This window comes from Podarcis tiliguerta (genome assembly GCF_965153285.1).
Source record: "Podarcis tiliguerta genome assembly, chromosome: 12".
NCBI lineage: Eukaryota > Metazoa > Chordata > Lepidosauria > Squamata > Lacertidae > Podarcis > Podarcis tiliguerta.
The window spans coordinates 15,865,828-15,885,839 of NC_139545.1; the positions used below are offsets into that span (position 1 = coordinate 15,865,828).

General features: G+C 44.6%; 2 protein-coding genes across 2 annotated transcripts in view; one reads left to right on the forward strand and one right to left on the reverse strand.

Annotated features, from left to right (window-relative positions):
* The window catches only part of ABHD5 (abhydrolase domain containing 5, lysophosphatidic acid acyltransferase), a 29,929-nt gene extending 25,412 nt beyond the window's left edge, over window positions 1-4,517 (forward strand). Inside the window, exons 6-7 of the mRNA XM_083405102.1 lie at window positions 1,267-1,453; window positions 3,165-4,517. Coding sequence (XP_083261228.1) covers window positions 1,267-1,453; window positions 3,165-3,254 — 277 coding nt within the window. The 3' untranslated portion in view covers window positions 3,255-4,517. The remainder of the gene's footprint in view (window positions 1-1,266; window positions 1,454-3,164) is intronic.
* Window positions 4,518-4,820: 303 nt separating this feature from the next.
* Window positions 4,821-20,012, reverse strand: part of LOC310660470 (uncharacterized protein) — a 129,345-nt gene continuing 114,153 nt past the window's right edge. Inside the window, exons 4-5 of the mRNA XM_083405271.1 lie at window positions 10,663-10,745; window positions 4,821-6,453 (exon numbers count right to left, since the gene is read on the reverse strand). Of these exons, the coding sequence (XP_083261397.1) occupies window positions 10,669-10,745 (77 nt within the window). The 3' untranslated portion in view covers window positions 4,821-6,453; window positions 10,663-10,668. The remainder of the gene's footprint in view (window positions 6,454-10,662; window positions 10,746-20,012) is intronic.

Sequence of the window (20,012 nt, forward strand, 5' to 3'; positions counted from 1 at the left end):
GGAGACGGGGGAATTCCCCCACCTCCCGCAAAAGCAGGCAAAAGCCGCGCGCTCTTTAAAGGGGCTCCGTGGCTTCTGCTGGCTTTTCTAGGAGGTGGGGGAATTCCCGCACCTCGTAGAAAAGCCCGCAGGAGCCGCGCACCCTTTGAAGAGCGCGCCCCTCTTGGGAGCTTTTCCCCAGGAGGGAGCAGGGACTGACTGGCCGTTTCAGTCCCTTTTCCCTCCTGGTCAAAAAGCCGGTAGGAATCGCGCAGGGCTCCTGTGGGCTTTTGGGGGAGGTGGGGGAATTCCGCCACCTCCCGCAAAAGCAGGGAGAAGGTCTTGGAGTAGCGCACAGGCTGCGTGCAGCCTGTCCGCTGCTCCCAGAGCTGCGGGGGGGAAATCATATTTTTTTCCTTGATTTCCCCCCCTGAAAACTAGGTGCGTCCTATGGGCCGGTGCGTCCAATAGGGCGAAAAATACGGTAAGTACTTAACCCGAGGTACCACTGTATGGCAGACCAACATGGCTACCTACCTGTAACTTATCCATGGAGAGAGAGAGAAAAAGATGGGGATACTACCAGCTAAGCATCAATATGTCTTTCTTTTTGTTGTGCAATATACTTGCAAGGCTCCTGCATTTTTGCTGTGCTTATTAAAGCGTTAATCAGCTGCTGCTTTAAGGGACGCGGGTGGCGCTGTGGGTAAAACCTCAGCGCCTAGGACTTGCCGATCGAAAGGTCGGCGGTTCGAATCCCCGCGGTGGGGTGCGCTCCCGTCGTTCGGTCCCAGCGCCTGCCAACCTAGCAGTTCGAAAGCACCCTTAAGTGCAAGTAGATAAATAGGGACCGCTTACTAGCGGGAAGGTAAACGGCGTTCTGTGTGCTGCGCTGGCTCGCCAGATGCAGCTTGTCACGCTGGCCACGTGACCCGGAAGTGTCTGCGGACAGCGCTGGCTCCCGGCCTATAGAGTGAGATGAGCGCACAACCCTAGAGTCTGGCAAGACTGGCCCGTACGGGCAGGGGTACCTTTATCTTTACTTTACCAGCTACTGCTTTGTTTGTAACTTCCGGAAATGTGTTTTTGTATGGATGTTTGTGCTAATGGGAAGCTTCAAACCTTGATGTGTATTCTCACTTCAAATATACTTCACGTATGACAAAACTCAGAGAAGGCTTTTTTTAAAAAAAACAAGAACTGCGGTGTTAGGGAGTAGCAGATTGATATAGGTCAGGTACTCTGTGCCCGAAAATTCAGTTTCGTTTTTCATTGATATCTTTTAAGCGGTGAAACGGCTTTCAAAAACATGACGGTTCCCTATGGATGGGCGAAAAGACCGATGCTGCAGCGGATTGGCCACATGCACCAAGACATTCCTATCACTGTGATTTATGGAGCACGATCGTGCATAGATGGCAATTCGGGGACCACCATCCAGTCTCTGCGACCAAATTCATATGTGAAAACGATAGTAAGTGGGACATTGTAGACGCCGTGTTTGCTATTAGGAATTTGCCTGCTCCTCTGGTCTTTCAGTGACAGCTTTAGGATTGTAAGATCGCAGCGTAAAATTAAAACCCAAAATGAAAAGTGAAATTTCCCTTTACAACGCTTTGCCAGCACTACTGTAAGACTTCCCTACCTTTCATGCATAAATGCAAAATGTAATATGTGTCCTTTTGATTCAGAACTTCGTTTTCCCTGCTGCAGAGAATCTGTGGTTACAGTAATGCTGGCTAAATTCCCCTTGCTGAACAGATAAGGGTGAAGAGGATTTCTGCCCTTGACCTGTTCCCTTTAACACTTGCAAATTTTTCAGGTTTGGGAAGAGCCATTTCTGCAAGTTAGGCTACTACACTTACACAGATACACTTTGCCACAGCCAGCGGCAAACATCAAAAATGTGAATGCTGCCTCAAGAATATTATTCTATCCATCTTCAGCATGATTGCCATAGGAAAAACCCAATAAATCTAATACTAATTTATCCCCGCCCCCAATCTATTTTTTGCATAGTACGTGTAAGAAACACCCCTGAAGAGTAACACGACTTTTGCATTTCCTTTTTTAGAGTGATTTTTGCCTTCGTCAAATTACTCTTACAGCTTCAGTTGCTGTTTGGGGCAAACTAGTTTAAGCACTTGTGATTGTGGGGGGTAGGGGCAGGGAGATCATAAACAAGAATACCATCATCTTGTTTCTAAAATTTATTTAAATGAAGTTTGTTTATTTAAAAGTGTCTCCTGTGTACTGAGTTTTGCATATAAATAGAGAGAATAGAGCCTTTGCCTGCAGCACCACAATCTAAAGAAAAAGGCGAGTCAGAGAGAAAAGAGAAAATCTGGGTGGAAGGAAGGAATTAAGCATTTTGCGTTTTAGTATTCCTGTCACAAATTCCTCCTACATCCTGTTTGGTTTTGCCGACTTTATCAGCTAGAGACAGAACTCAAGTTGAAATTAAAATTATGTGTGTGCGCAGTGACTTGGTTCTTTATCATTACGCTGGTGCAAATTTTCAGCAGTGTGCTGGTATCCCAAACTGGAAAAGGGGCATGATAGTGGCTTGCTTACCTTGGAACCTTAAAAAATTATGGCTCTACAGAGCCACCTGTGTCAAAGCGAGCGTGAATGTTTTACAGTGGGGCTGCAAGCAAAGGCAGAAACCCTTGACCTGAGTTTTTGCCCATGCTGTTGCAAAAGTGTGGATTTGGGGAGAGGATATATTTTCGTAGGCGATCGCCAACGAAGCCGTTCTAAGAGTAAAGTCACTAATAGACGTAAGTAGCTTAAATCAATTTACTTCAGTGGATCTGTTCTGAGTACAGTCGTACCTCAGAAGTCAAACGGAATCCGTTCCGAAAGTCCGTTCGACTTCCAAAACGTTTGGAATCCAAAGTGCAGCTTCCGATTGGCTGCAGAAAGTTCCTGCAGCCAATCGGAAGCCGCAGAAGCCCCATTGGATGTTTGGGTTCCAAAGAATGTTCGCAAACCAGAACACTCACTTCTGGGTTTGTGGCCTTTGGGAGCCGAAACATCTGAGTTCCGGGGCGTTCGGGATCCAAGGTACGAGTGTATGACTTAGTTGACATCACCTTAAATTTAATCACTTCATTAGCTATGAAAAGCTCTTTTTCTTGCAAGTACCTTAAATTGATTCCCCCTCCCCTTCTCCTCTTCCATAGGCTATCCTTGGTGCTGGTCATTATGTGTATGCTGATCAACCTGAAGACTTCAACCAGAAAATAAAAGAGATCTGCAATTCTGTGGACTGACAGCATTCTCTTCTTCGCAAAAGCCAGACACAATTGCAATTAAAAGCAATACTTTGCAGTATATTATAAAAGATAAGGAATACAGAGGTTTAGCAAGCAAACACAGATTTTGCTTGCACCACACCTTTCAAAACGTTTGCACAATTTAAACCATGCAGTGCCTTTTGCTGGGATGGGGAGAGAAAACATTGTACATTTTAGTTGGATGCTGTTCTTTATATATTTAGATAAGGTGTTTGTCTCTCTATATACATATGTTAAACACATTTTAAAACTGGATTTTAATTTTAAATTTTTTTTTGAAGAATGTAGAGCTTTTAAAATGGTGTTCTACACATACAGCGAGCGTTTCAACATTCTTAATAATAATATACGTAGCAAAATTGCAGTTTGGCTACTTCAGCATTCAGAACCCATACATTGTAGCTTCTCAGTTTTTCATTGTGATAGGAAGGATTCACATAGGATATCTTCACATTTTATTGTACCTTATGAAGTGGACTTTGCCAAAATAATTAACAACGATGAACACCCAGGAGAAGAACAAACGTAGGAAAAGTTAGGGAAAGACTCAAGTAGTTATATTGGAACCTTTGTTCGCTGCAGTAACTGTTGTTCTTGGGTCTTTGGTTTCCTAGGGGAGCTGCATATTGTGGGATGCTAATATTGCTAATGCTTATGCTTTTAAAGAGACAATGTAGAATCCAGTGGATCTGAAGACTAACTGCCTTCACACAAGCTGTTCATTTGGTGATAAGATTATTGCAAGATCTACTTCGGAACTGATTCTCATGTTTGTACAAGTTGGGATAGAATTCCATGTTTAATTAGTCCTTGGATAAAGTGGTCTCAAAGTGTGAATATGCTTTTTCTTATAAACTATTGGAATTTTGAGCCAGTCTGACTGGAAAATGCCTAACAGTCAAAAACCCAGGTATCCTGTAAGAAGAAGGCGTTTTAGATTAAATAAGACAGATGAATCAAGAAACCTAATCTTACCTCAAAATGTTTTTATTAAAATACTTGATTTTATGCAGTGTTTTTAATAAGAGCTTATTTAGGCTCTGGTTCTTTACAGAACTGTATGTTTTTAGGTACTTGGTTAATAATAAGATAAGCTGGGGGGTTTTGGTCAACTTTACAGCAATGGAATGCTTGTAAACCAAACTGTCTGCACAATAACTTATTGGTTAGCTTTTGAATGTTGGAATAACTACTGAATCTTCAATCTTTCTTACATAAAGTTTTTGAACCAGTCTGAAATGATGCTTGAAAATCAGTTATTTTGCTATCCCTTAAAGATATAATCTTGGGTTGTATTAGAGTAATGGACCGTGTTCCCTGGCCAAGAGATAACATACCATATTTTTCGGTCTATAAGACACACTTTTTCCCTCCTAAAAAGTAAGGGGAAATGTGTGTGCGTCTTATGGAGTGAATGCAGGCTGCACAGCTATCCCAGAAGCCAGAACAGCAAGAGGGATTGCTGCTTTCACTGCACAGCGATCCCTCTTGCTATTCTGGCTTCTGGGATTCAGAATAATTTTTTCTTGTTTTCCTCCTCCAAAAATTAGGTGCGTCTTATGGTCTGATAATAGGGGACTTCCCTGTTGCTATGATAAACTCAGTCACCACAACTCCTTGATCACAGTGTGAAATTGATGCTGAGTATTGTCACCATTGAACAGTCCAGTTGACTTAAATCAGTAATGCAGAACCTTGCTTTTATTTTAAGTGCATTTCTCAAGTTAAGGAGTTGCGTAGTTAACGGAGAACTCTGATGACTCCGTGGCAATCAGCAGTTGTACGTTTACAGCTGCTTCCCTAAATGCTGGCTAACCCAAAAATAGGCAGCGTGTTTTTGAACAAATATCATTTTTTATGTTACACAGGCACAATGTTTGACACTCCACATGACGGGTTATACAGTGCTACCTCTGGTTAAGAACTTAATTCGTCCCAGAGGTCCATTCTTAACCTGAAACTGCTCTTAACCTGAGGTACCACTTTAGCTAATGGGGCCTCCTGCTGCCGCCGCGCTGCTGGAGCACGTTTTCTGTTCTCATCCTGAAGCAAAGTTCTTAACCCGAGATACTATTTTTGGGTTAGCGGAATCTGTAACCTGAAGTGTATGTAACCTGAAGCATCTGTAACCTGAAGTACCACTGTATCTAGTTGTGTTTCTCCACTGATGGAAGGCTCTTTGAATCAGCAGAGGCTTCCTTGTTTGGATAGGAGGAAGAGGTTTGTTGGGTCCCCCCGAAAAAAAATTACCCTTCTCTTGCAAAAAACAACAACATGCACTATAGACACCTCTGTCCCCTTTAGCAATAGCTAAACAGTAGGTGCAATATCCTAGCGCTGTGGTAGAAGCCATTGTGTCCATGGGAATTACTCTTTTAAACAAGGCAGATTGTCTGTTCTTTGTGGGACTGGGATCGAGGGAACCAGGGTTCAGATTATTTTTTTCACACCACCCTCCGTCCGTAGAGCTCAGGGCAGTTCACAACATAAAATGGCAATATAAAACCCACAAAATAGATAATAAAATCAAGAACAGCAACAAACTGTTGCCCCCTGGCAACACATTTAAAAGGTCATCGGATGTTAAGTCAGCCCAAGGCCTGGTTGAAGAGAACGTTATTGCCTGGCGCCTAAAAATGTATAATGGAGGCAGCAGCCAAACCTCCCCGGGGAGAGCATTCCACAGACGGGGAGCCACTACAGACAATTCCAGCACTTGGCTCTTAGGTGAGACTGACTGGCCCATCTCACAATGAGGTTGTGAGGCTAACAGTACAGTGGTACCTCAGGTTAAGTACTTAATTCGTTCCGGAGGTCCAAACTTAACCTGAAACTGTTCTTAACCTGAAGCACCGCTTTAGCTAATGGGGCCTCCTGCTGCCGCTGTGCAGCCAGAGCACGATTTCTGTTCTCATCCTGAAGCAAAGTTCTTAACCTGAAGCACTATTTCTGGGTTAGCGGAGTCTGTAATCTGAAGCGTATGTAACCCGAGGTACCACTGTAAAGAAGAGGAGGAGAGCCAGTGCTATTTTTTTTCTAGAATAAGAGGTGCCAGAACTCACCATGTTCTCTTATAACAGCAATGGTGCCCACCTGAGAGGTGCTGGAACTGAATTCCAGTGAGATCTGGCTGAAAGGAATCCCTGAAGAAAATCCATGTACGTCACCTTGAGTTCTGTGGAGGAAAGGTGGGATAGAAATGCCGTAAGCAAACAAAATTAGGATTGCTATCTGCTTATGGGCTGCATTTTATAGTCATGACAATCAGCAGTGAATTCCACACCCACCGTCCGTAGTAGCCTCTTTCAGGGATGGTAGCAAGGGTGTAGCAGGGTAGCTGGAGCCATTCTTAGCCCTTCCCTTGGAAACTGATTGTCAGGTGCTGGTGTGGTTGATCGAGAGCAAACCGGCAAGACTCCGACCTGTCATTTCCAGGCTTTATTATTAGTGCAAACTATTTACAGGGATGCGGGTGGCTCTAAACCACTGAGTCTAGGGCTTGCTGATCAGAAGGTCGGTGGTTCGAATCTCCGTGACGGGGTGAGCTCCCGTTGCTCGGTCCCAGCTCCTGCCCACCTAGCAGTTCGAAAGCACACAGTGCAAGTAGATAAATAGGTACCGCTCCAGCGGGAAGGTAAATGGCATTTCTGTGTGCTGCTCTGGTTCGCCAGAAGTGGCTTAGTCATGCTGGCCACTTGACCTGGAAGCTGTACGCCGGCTCCCTCGGCCAATAAAGTGAGATGAGCGCTGCAACCCGAGTCAGCCATGACTGGACCTAATGGTCAGGGGTCCCTTTACCTTTATTTACAGTGAAGAGTGTCGCAAGTTCATGTCTGGCTCACTCGCTAGCGGAATCTGGGAGTGAGCGGTCCTTATACCTCCTCCAGCATAACAGTCACGTGACCCCCAACCTTCTCCTCCTTTCCCTGTGCCTAAACCAGAATGGGCGCTGGCAAAGGGGTACTTCCCTCCACTCCGGTTTGCTCAGGCTCTGTGTTGAGGCTCTACCTAGCATCCCCTGTTCCCACCACTTCCTCTCCACTGGAGGTGGGGCTTCCCTCCTTGCCAGAGGAGGATTTTTGGAGGTTCCCTATAACACAACTGCCCTTCCACCTCTCGCCTCTGAGCTGATGGCGGTTCCCTGACACTGATCCTCCACTTCTGTTCATCTCCCAAGGCCATTTTGACCTAGCCAAACTTATTGTTTGTATCTGGAGAAAATGAGTGGAAAGGAAGAATTGCTTATAGGGTATAGTAGCGTTATGAGGCAAACAAAGCTTTGCAGTCCCATGTCGGCCTCCTTACAGGTCACTGTGCCAGATCAGGCCCTTTTCACAATAGTTGCTATGTTACAGCAATGGGTCCCAAATGTTAACATCATATCTGCAGTTCCCAGAAGCAAGTGGAGATAATTACTGTTCCGCCAGGCATTCCCAGCTGGATGAATGCATCTTTGCCACGAGTATGTTCTGTTTTTGCATGGGTTTTTGTATGTGTTAACTCTTTATTATAGGATGAGATTAAATAAATATATGAACAACAACAAAATAAATAGGAATCCCCCCCCCAAAAAAATGAGCAACAGAAGTATTGAATTGATGAGAAAAGAGAGTGATATATATATAGAAAAATCATCCAGATGCCCCAAACTCTACGGCCTCCCCAAGATACACAAAGAAGGAACACCACTCAGACCAATAGTCAGCTCCATAGGCTCACCTCTACAAAATCTCGCTAAATTTCTCGCCAAGCAACTTCAGCCCTATGCAGAATCCATCTCTTCACACGTTCCAAACTCCTTCCAGTTCATAGAAACAATAAAGAAGCAAAACCTACAACCCAATGACCTACTTGTGAGCTTCGATGTTGTATCTCTCTTCACACAAGTGCCCATTAATGAAGCCTTGACAGCCATTCAAAACAAATACAATCCCCCCGAATACATCTTGGACCTGACCAACCACTGCCTAACCAACACGTACTTCATCCACAATGGACAAAGATACAAACAGATAGAAGGAGCACCTATGGGATCACCCCTCTCACCGGTCATCGCTAACCTGTACATGGAACACTTTGAAACCAATGCTTTAGACAAGTCAGAACACAAACCCAAACTTTGGCTCAGATATGTTGACGACACCTTTGTAATTTGGCCACACGGGAAGGAAAAACTGGATAGCTTCCTCACACATCTCAACAGCCTACACCCCAAAATACAATTCACTATGGAAATAGAAGCCAACAACCAACTTCCCTTCCTTGACGTCCTAATCTACAAAAAACCTGATGGCTCCCTAGGACACACTATCTACCGGAAAAAAACACACACCATCCGCTACTTACATGCACAATCACACCACCACCCTGCACAAATAAACTCCGTAGCCAAGACTCTCATCTCCAGAACCAAACGCCTGGCTGACGAAGACCACTTGACAACTGAGTTACAGAATCTCTCAAATGTGTTAATTGCCAATGGATACCAGCAAAACAGGGTTACGAAGCTAATCCAAAAAGAAACACCCCCCAAAAACCAAGACACAGAAGAAAACAATGGCATAGCCCTCCTTCCTTATATCAAGGGCACTACAGATAAAATTAGCAAAATCCTCCATAAACACAATATCAAAACAGCCTTTTGCACCAACCAAAAAATAGCCAATATCCTCAGAAACCCCAAGGATAAAATTCAGTTGGAAAACCAAGGGGTCTATGAAATACCCTGCAAAGTCTGCCCAGCCACGTACATTGGACAAACAAACAGACGAATAAATGCACGGATCGCAGAACACAAGAATGCCGTCAAAAAAGAAGAAAAAACTTCCTCTCTTTTCCAACACATGAAAGAAACAGGACACGAAATTAATTTTGCAGATTCCAAATTGCTCTTTAACATGGAACATCACCACAAGAGAATAATCATGGAAGCCATCGAGATAGAGAAACACCCTCACAACATGAACAAGCGTGACGACACATCCCGCTTGCCAGACATCTGGAAATTAGCCCTCCCCACAAAATCTGACACCAGATCCAGAGGCACACAGAACGCCATCACCAATCAACCACACCAGACCCAAACCCAGACCCTCTCCACAGATAAATTACAGACACCATCCAGTAGCCAAACCAGGGTGGCACCTCCGGATGCTGCACCCCCCTGCAATCCCTACACAGATCTGGCTGGCACAGGCCACAAAACCACAGCTCGCCCCTATACACGAAGCCAAGCCAGAGCACAACCAAGTGCAGTACAGCCATCTTCTCAGAAAAACTCTTCACAAAGTTCAAGAGTTCAAGACACGAAGGCTTTAGCAACTAATCCACACCTAATGACCCACCTAAGTGGGATTCAGGAAATCACTCAAGAAATCACCCAAGATATCCCTCAAGTAATTAAGGAACAAAAGAAGAAAAGGCACACTAGCCTGGGAACCTCCTCTCTGCCCAGAACATTGGAGGCTATACACCACACCTCCTCAACAGTATTTATAGGAACTCAAACACTGAGATCCTGCTCTGTTCCAGTAACAAGAAGCCGAAAGCACCAGCCTGAAGATGACGAGTGAGACCTCGTCGAAACGTCGCCTAGACACCCCAACTTTTACACGGGAAGACACCCGAGGACACCAAAACCTGCATTCCTGTACCCGTGAAAATCTACGAAAGCATATATATATATATATATATATATATATATATATATATATGTTGTTGTTGTTGTTGTTTAATCGTTTAGTCGTGTCCGACTCTTCGTGACCCCATGGACCAGAGCATGCCAGGCACTCCTGTCTTCCACTGCCTCCCACAGTTTGGTCAAACTCATGCTGGTAGCTTCGAGAACACTATCCAACCATCTCGTTCTCTGTGGTCCCCTTCTCCTTGTGCCCTCATCAGGGTCTTTTCCAGGGAGTCTTCTCTTCTCATGAGGTGGCCAAAGTATTGGAGCCTCAGCTTCACGATCTGTCCTTCCAGTGAGCACTCAGGGCTGATTTCCTTCGGAATGGAGAGGTTTGATCTTCTTGCAGTCCATGGGACTCTCAAGAGTCTCCTCCAGCACCATAATTCAAAAGCATCAATTCTTTGGCGATCAGCCTTCTTTATGGTCCAGCTTTCACTTCTCATTTCCACTCACTTCCATACATCACTAATATCTATCTATCTATCTATCTATCTATCTATCTATCCATATACGAATGAGAGAGGTTTCATTTCCACAGATTTATAGGTTTAGCTGGATGTTGCAAGCCAGCTGCGGCATGCTGTGTGTGCATCAGATTAAAAAGCTATGGCCTGACACAGGAAAGACTCCCCCTGCTGCTGCCACCAGCATCATTCAGTGTAAACCAGCTTCCTTCCTCTAAAGTCACAGGAGACTCACCATGTTTCAAAGAGATGTGTGAACACTAATCTCCTCTTTCCCCTCCTCAGAGCATCTCTCCTCTCCACCTTTTCCGGCTAAAGCTGTGAACAAGAAATGACAGGGAAAGTTAATGTTTTTTTCTGCCACTTGTGGGTGAATCTGAGAAAGCTACATGTCTTGCCAGACTAGTTACCGCTGAAGAAAAAAGGAAGGCATGGAGATAATCACTTCAGAGACACAGGGATGGTTTGGGGTTTTGTTCTTAAGAGGCAAAACACACACAAATGTTTTGCATTCTGCAGTTCTGCTTGCAGATTCCAGCTGCATTTCGAATACTTTTCAAAACAAAGTGCCATAGGAATGTTTGGCATTAATAAATGGAACTGAACATATTGTTGATTTATTAATTTCCTTCAAAATGTATTAGCTGTCCTCTGATGAGTGTTTCACTGCTAATTCTGTGTGCTGCAGAGTACAGTATGTGCACTGAGTGAACAACTTGGCTCTCCCTACTCCAAAAGTAAATAAATAAATTTTTACTTTTTCTAACTTTGTGGATTACTTGCCAAACAGTATTGGGTAGGGTTTCAATGATCTTGATGAGGGGGCAGGGGACTGTCAGTTCCAAAACCGGAGATACTTCCTCTCCCCTATTTTGCATGAATTGGCTTTAATAATAATAATAATAATAATAATAATAATAATAATAATATCCTTATGACCTCACCAGCATTCTAGTGTGCATTTCTAATGTACATTGGTATGTGCAGCTTTGCCTGATCTTTTGCAAGCACTTTTTCCGAATGTAAGGCATTTCAATGTTATTTTCTGTAATATAAGCAGTTATGCAGGTTTCCCCTGTTATATGTTTTGTGCACCTTGTTTTTGTTGGAGAACTGCATCGCAACATTTGGAGAAGAGCAGTTTTCAAAATGTGGCTGTGATTTTGGGTTTGCATATTGTTTTGGGAAACGCAGATTAGGAAGACTCAAACTGAACTGATACTTGAGTTCCAAAATAAAGGGTGGTGGTGGTTTGAATCTCTCTTGTAAGACTCAGTTTCCTAGTACTTAATTAAATAAGTAAATTGGTTGCTGCTTGTCCATTTTCCATATTAATATTAGGAGATATTATCATTATTATTTATTAAATTTCTATACCACCCCTCATCTTTGGATCTCAGGGTGGTTCACAACATAAAATTACACACACAAACACACACACACACACACACACCACACACAAACACTGTGTGTGTGTAATTTTATATGTTTATGTGTAAATGTGTGTGTGTAATTATATATACAGTGGTATCTTGGGTTACATACGCTTCAGGTTGCATATGCTTCAGGTTACAGACTCCGCTAACCCAGAAATAGTACCTCGGGTTAAGAACTTTGCTTCAGCATGAGAACAGAAATCGTGCAGCGGCAGCGCAGCGGCAGCGGGAGGCCCCATTAGGTAAAGTGGTGCTTCAGGTTAAGAACAGTTTCAGGTTAAGAACAGACCTCCAAAACGAATTAAGTTTTTAACACTGTGCACACACAAGATAAGAATAAAAATAAACCAATATAGTCAAGCATTCGCGCTGTGGGTTAAGCCACAGAGCCTAGGACTTGCCGATCAGAAGGTCGGCGGTTCAAATCCCCGCAATGGGATGAGCTCCCATTGCTCAGTCCCAGCTCCTGCCAACCTAGCAGTTCGAAAGCACATCAAAGTGCAAGTAGATAAATAGGTACCGTTCCGGCGGGAAGGTAAACGCCGTTTCCATGCGCTGCTCTGGTTTGCCAGAAGCGGCTTAGTCATGCTGGCCACATGACCCGGAAGCTGTACGCCGGCTCCCTCGGCCAGTAAAGCGAGATGAGCGCCGCAACCCCAGAGTTGGCCATGACTGGACCTAATGGTCAGGGGTCCCTTTACATTTAATGGGGGACCATCTCTGGCCAAATTCATCTCAAAAGTGATTCAAAAGGACTGTGCATTTATTTCATTCTTTTACACTTAACCATTGAGCTTGGAATGGATTCATAAGTCACATTCTCGTGCTAATTTGTCAGCCACATCAGTTGTGTCAAGCCCAGCACACAGTAGAGATTCTGAAGCACTTCGCAAATCCAAAGTATCAAGCAGTTCTGCTTATAAATGATTAGCGTATAGGAAGCTGGCTCAGTCAGTACAGCGTGCAACTCTTAATCTCAGGGGTTGTGGGTTCTAGCCCCATGTTGGGCAAAAAGATTCCTGCATTGCGGGGGGGGGGGGGACTTCCAGTTCTATGAATCTATTATAATAATAGATATTAATAATATTGTTTTCAGTGAAACTGTCATATCTCTGTTTGGTTTGAGGAAGATTCCAGTGTGCATGCCAAGAGCAAGAGTTTTGTTCTGCAGCCGCTGCTTCCTGTGTTCTAAATGCAAATCTCAGAGGTGAGATAAGTATCCCTGCTATGAGCCAAACTTTATCTCAGTATTGAGATTATATATTTTTTTTTTCTCTGCTTTTTAAATATCTTGCTGAGACCAGCCATGGTTGCATCTGTGCTGAGGATGCAGCTGCCAATCAACACAGTCTCCCCCCCCCCTTTTTTTTTTTGCAAAGAAAGCAACAAGGAGTACTATTCTTAGATGCCAAGCACTCTCTGCAACAGAACTGATGCCAATGAAAGAAGTCACTGCTGTACAGAAACATGCGTTTATAGATCATGTGTTGCCACCAGAGACTTTCCGTGCCTCTGACACAGATCCAAGAAACCCCTTTCAGTCCTGACCTCAGCCGTAACTCGCTGGTGAGTGATATTATTATTAATAATAATAATAATAATAATAATAATAATAATAATAATAATAATTTATTTATACCCCACTCATCTGGCTGGGTTTCCCCAGCCACTCTGGGCAGCTTCCAACAGAACCCTAAAATACAATAACCTATTAAACATTAAAAGCTTCCCTAAACAGGGCTGCCTTCAGATGTCTTCTAAAAGTTTGGTAGTTATTTTTCTCTTTGACATCTGGTGGGAAGGCGTCCCACAGGGCGGGTGCCACTGCTGAGAAGGCCCTCTGCCTGGTTCTCTGTAACTTGGCTTCTCTAATATGGTCTATTTCACAGACTTGTTACAAGGATTGCTGAGTTCGCCTGCACAAAGTGCTTAGAGCACTTATGGATGGTGTTGTGCAAAACTCTTAAGATGGGATGTGGCCACATGGATGCTGTTGGACTCCAGTTCCCATCATCCCTGTTCACTGGCTAAGCTGGAGCTGATAGGACTTGGAGTCCACCAGTGTCTGGAAAGGTGCACGTTCTCCAACCCCATGAAGCTTCTGCAACTTCTTTCCTTCTTCCAAAAGGCATGCAGGACCCCAGTGCTATTGGCTCCTGGTGAGATCTATAGACGAATAGAACCATGGTGGGGACATTAAAGACCACCAACCCTTTTATCACTGCAGGAAGTGCACTTAAAAGTGGTCCTTGCACCTCTGTTTTAAAAACCTCTATGCTAACCGAGTGTCCCATGCAGTTGGGGAGGGTTATAGCTAGGAGAAAATGCAACATTTTAGTTTCCACCCAACACAAGTGCACTTATTCAGCCAGCTTCTATTCACGTTCCAAAATCTGTCCCGCTGCACCTCTTGTACAGCTGGAGAACAACCATCCGACCACCCTTATTATAGCATCTTTTCATAGAATCATAGAACTGTAGAGTTGGAAGGGACCCCAATCGTCATCTAGCCTCCTACAACGCAGGAATCTTTTGCCCAACGTGGGACTTGAACCCACAACCTAGGAGACCATAGTGCTCATAGACACAGAACCAGTGGAGGGGACGCCCCTCTCTTGCAAGACTGCTTTTTGTCACTTTCTGTAGAGCTCTTCAGGTTTATGAATGACCTAGAATTCGTCACTCATTAGCTTTTTCACTTGTATAATCTGGGAGCTTAGAACCATAATTGTGGAGGGAGGGGTATAATAATAACTATTATCAGTGCTTTTTTCTGGGGGGATGCAGAGGTGCACATACCCCTAAACATTTTGTGAATCTTTGTACTTTTGTCTATTTACCGTATTTATTTCCCCCAGTTTGAACTATAAAATGGTAATTTTCTTGAGTCAAAATGAGAGTACCCCTAAACTTTTTAAAAGAAAAAAACCACTATTGTTATTGTTATTGTTATTATTGACATCCCTATTTTCATCAGAGAAATGTTGAAGGGTATGCATCCCTGCTATTTTGCTCAGTCATTTGCCTTCCTCTATTACCTCCACCCATGCCCCAAATCCTCATTGTCCTCTTCTCAAGCCCCTCATTCATAGCCTCACACAACATTCCTGGACTGGAGCTAGGAAACCAGTTTATGGTAACCTGGAAAAGAAGGTGACTGTCTGGCTGGAACCCTGAACAGGAGCACTCCTGTGACAGATGAGCAACCATTTTGTTGCAGGCCTCGCTCCCGTGTTGATAAAGGACAGCTTCTATCAGTATGCTACGTACATGGAGGTACTTAGATTTTCATTTGGATAGATCTGAAACTGTACACATGCCACACACTTAAAGCACCTTGCTTCCTTCAAAGTTTCCTGGGAACTGTAGCTCATTATGGTTGCTGGGAACTGCAGCTCTGCGAAGGGGTAAACTACAGTTTCCAGGTTTCTTGAGGGGGGTGCACTTTAAATGTATGGTGTTTATGTAGCCTGATTCTCATTCACCTTGTACATGCAAAAGACCCGTGATGTAGAAGCATTCTAGCAAAATCACTTACAGTTATTGCAGTATTAATATTATTTCTCTAATGAACACATGGAAAGATCTGTGAAAGGAACCTATAGATGAAATTACAGGCAATTTTGTTTCTTCTAATACCCTTTTTTTAAGGGGAAAAAACCCCTTTCTTTTAACATTCTAATTGTGTGCCACATTGAGAGAGTCAAGAGAATATACAGAAGCTATTTTAAATCAGGAACGTTTCATTTCCTGCTCACTTCCAGCCCGTCTTAACAAAGATTTCAAATGCACTTGTGGAGTAGATGGGAATGTTAAGAGACGCTTGGAGGCTGACAGGAATATATATGAGGCAAACAGCGGAATTTAAGACAAGTTAGTGCAAATAGGTGGCAAACTAATACAGTGCTTCAGAATCGGTGCTCATTTTCCAGACAGGATACTGCAATAATTTATTGCCTACATGCAGTAATCCAGATTTCCACCTTCATTTATATCGCTTTTTAGCAACTGCCAAAAAACCACAGTGTCAGGCAAGATCAGTTCAAGGCTGCCATGATGATGTTATCCTCCAAACTTTACCACTTTCAAGGAGCATGGGTCAGACCAGACGCCATCCGTAAAAAAAAAAGCAGAATATTACCTATGAACTCTAGGTGGCTTTTGGTTTGTTTTCAGTAGCTATCTATTGTCTGAACATCAAAAAGAAAATACAAGAATTACCGTATTTTTCGCTCTATAAGGCGCACCAGACCACAAGACGCACCTAGTTTTTGGAGGAGGAAAACAAGAAAAAAAATATTCTGAATCTCAGAAGCCAGAACAGCAAGAGGGATTGCTGCTTTCACTGCGCAGCAATCCCTCTTGCTGGTCTGGCTTCTGGGATAGCTGTGCAGCTTGCATTCGCTCCATAAGATGCAAACACATTTCCCCTTACTTTTTAGGAGGGAAAAAGTGAGTCTTATAGAGCAAAAAATACGGTAATCTCCGCTATCATAACCCACAAAAGCAGGCATTATTATAGCAGCTCAAAGCCACATTCCGGCCATTCAGGGAGAGCGTGGAGCAAAGGCCAGTAGGGAACTTGCTGCCCTCCAAGATGTTGTTAAAGTCCTCCCATCATCTCAGAGCAACGACATCTGAAGGGCCATATCTCTGCTCTAAAGATGTGCCGGGACAAGGGTGCAGCTGGTTTTTAATCTAGACCTGTGTCACAGGGTCCATAGTCTTCACCATGGGCTGATCTGGATTTTATAACAGATGGGCCTTCATGGAAAGGGCTGTGGTTCTTCTAAAAGGCTATTTATTTATGTATGCCACTACTGCAGCCCGTGTTTTGTTAGCCTAAAAATGGGAAACGAGCAAGGTCCCAACCAGGGCTGCCTTAAGCATATGTGGCGCCAGGGTGCAAAGATCTGCCTGGCGCCCACCCCCCAGGTTGCCCAGTCCCAGGAGGGCAGAGCCGGCTGGCAGCCTCAGCATCTCGCTGGCTTGGTCGCTCCCGAACTCGCAGCACAGAGCCGCCCGCAGCAGAAGAGCCCGCCACGGCACTCCAACCAACAGGCGGGCTCTTCCCCAGACTCAACTCTCGGGCCCTGGACTCTTGGCTTGGCGCCCCTGAGAGCCTGGCGTCCGGGTTCCCCGCACTCCTAGCACCTATGGGTAAGACAGCCCTGGCCTCAACCAAAGAAGAGTGGCAGCTTAAGTTGACAGAATATGCACAACTTGCAGACTTAACATATAGAATAAGAGAACAAGAAGAACATACATTTAAAGAAGATTGGAAAACGTTTCTTGAATATATGGGAAATAATTGCGTACTACTGAAAACGCATCATTAAGATAAATTTAACAGTGTAAACAAGTTTTGATGGATGCAATAATGGAATTCTGAATGGTATGGGTTTTTTTGTAAAATATGCAGGGATTTATGATATGTAAAATGAACCATGGAAAGAAAAAGCCACTGCCACACACACCCAGCGGTGGCTGAGCACCAACAGGGCATCGCCTCGCAAGATTCTGCCACCCGAGGCAGCTTCTTCAGCTCGCTTCATGGGTGGGCCGGCCCTGCCTAGCAGGCTTTGGAGAGCCTTCCAGCAAGACACCTTTCGAGGGCTCTCTCTCCCTGAGCCCTTGCTGTGCCCTTGCTGCCTTTAGCATCTCCTCCTTGCTACTGCCTCCTTCTTGCCAGGCCGAGCGCTGCTATTCCTCACCGCCAACACTGACTAGGCCTATGCCAGGCCTGAACAAGCAAGCGGGTTGCCATGGTGAAGAAGAGGAGGTGGTCCAAATGGCTATTGTCAAGGGGGGGGGCACCTGCTGGCTTGCGGGTCCTTGGCAGATGCCCAGCCATGCTGACCCCTGGTGCCAGCCCTGCCGTATAGTAGCATTAAAAACAAAAAACCTTTGACAGGCAGCATACAAAGCCAATTGCTTTTCTGTTTGTTCCTCAGCCCAGGGCTTAAAGCATACTCTGCACTCCACAATAACTCTGAAGCCCAAGCGTAAACAGGGGGCTTAGCCATGTTGGCACCTGCAACATTGCGGCCTTTCAGTTCCGAATGTGTCCCACGACTTTTAAAAACGCACACTTTCTCTGCACAAACAAAAGGCTAGGCAAGGCAACTCAGTAGGTCCCTTTATAGCCCCTGCTACTTCAGCTTGTTAGACTTTTATTTCCCTCACCCCCATAAATATTTATATTGCCGTTGGGGTTGGGTGAATAAAAATGTTGACTCACAGAGGTGGCTGCATATCCCATATATATATAGAGAGAGAGAGTTTTTTTCCAGTAATTTATTGTCTTTTAAACATGAAAGTTATTTTTAAAGACCTTTTAGAATCTAATAAGTGCTGCTTATTGATCTGGAGCCACAACACGCATGCACGCCGGCCATACCCATTTCAGGATCACATTACTGCAATTTCACCCAGTGCTCGATTCATTCTAAAACAATGCATTATGTGGCTTTGTTCGGGCAAGGCTGCCATTCCCAGGCAAGGCCACCAGGTGGGGGGACCATCTCTCACTAAGCCTACCCAGCCTGTCATAATTCTACTTGCTTTCTTCCTCTTTTCTACCAGAGCCAAGGAGGAGGAAGTGATCTCTTTGTTTGCAGACAGTCTTATTGAAAAGCAACAACAACAACAACAAAACCCACTACCCATATTTGCTATTATCGCAAATAATCACCATCCGATGACTCCATGAGAAGGACACTTGATAAAGACGCTGCCATTATTGCTGTCGAGTTTGCCTTGGGCTTTTGTGAAAAGATCGAGCCACGTCAGCAGTCTTTGCTTAGCGCAAGATGCCATTTATTTATTCTTGCTGGCATCGCTCGGTAGTCTCGGCCCCCACTGCTTGCCGACTCCTTGAATTCAATCCGGGTTCCTACCATTTATTTATTTCTGCTTTTGCGCTGAAAGCGAAATCTTAAATATGTAGGCAGGCAGATGATGATAATCTCCAGGAGAAAGAGGCTATTTCAGCCATGTTCCCAGTACAGTGGTGCCTCGCAAGACGAAATTATTTCGTTCTGCGAGTTTTTTCGTCTTGTGAATTTTTCGTCTTGCGAAGCACGGTTTCCCATAGGAAATGCATTGACAGTTTCCCATAGGAATGCATTGGCGGTTTTAAGAAAAAGGCGCAAGACATTTTCGTCTTGCGAAGCAAGCCCATAGGAAATTCGTCTTGCGAAGCAACTCAAAAAACGAAAAACTCTTTCGTCTTGTGAGGCATTCGTCTTGCGAGGCATTCGTCTTGCGAGGTACCACTGTAACTGCAAAGCAGATGTAGCTTGAGACCCTCCAGGTGTCCCTATTTTCCAGGGACAGTCCCAGATTTACAGGTGTCATCCCAGTTTCTGATTTGATGCTTAAAGGTAAAGGTAAAAGGACCCCTGACCATTAGGTCCAGTCGTGGCCGACTCTGGGTTTGTGGCGCTCATCTCACTTTATTGCCCGAGGGAGCTGGTGTACAGCTTCCAGGGCATGTGGCCAGAATGACTAAGCTGCTTCTGGTGAACCAGAGCAGCGTAACTCCATACCTTCAAGATTGCTCTGATGAAAATAGGGACATCCTAAGCATCAAATAGGAATGCGGGTGGCGCTGTGAGTTAAACCACAGGACTTGCCGATCAGAAGGTTGGCGGTTCGATTTGATATCCCGCTTTATCACTACCCGAAGGAGTCTCAAAGCGGCTAACATTCTCCTTTCCCTTCCTCCCCCACAACAAACACTCTGTGAGGTGAGTGGGGCTGAGAGACTTCAGAGAAGTGTGACTAGCCCAAGGTCACCCAGCAGCTGCATGTGGAGGAGCGGGGAAGCGAACCCGTTTCACCAGATTACGAGACTACCGCTCTTAACCACTACACCACACTGGCTCTCAGTGTGAGCTTGTAACCTGCGTTGAGAGCTTCTTGGCTCTTTAGAATGGGGAGAAGTATTAGAAACGCATGAAAACAGATGGGTTTTCGCAGCCACGGAAGGAGGCTCAGCTAAAGAAGATCCAAAATGGCGGGTGGGTGCCACACCCTTGGATAGGAGCTGCCGCATGCCATCCTCTGAAGCTCCCTACCCAGCCTTGTTTGCAAAGCTTTTTAAAATCAATCTCACCGAAAGAGCGAGAGAGTAGAGGAGCGTAAT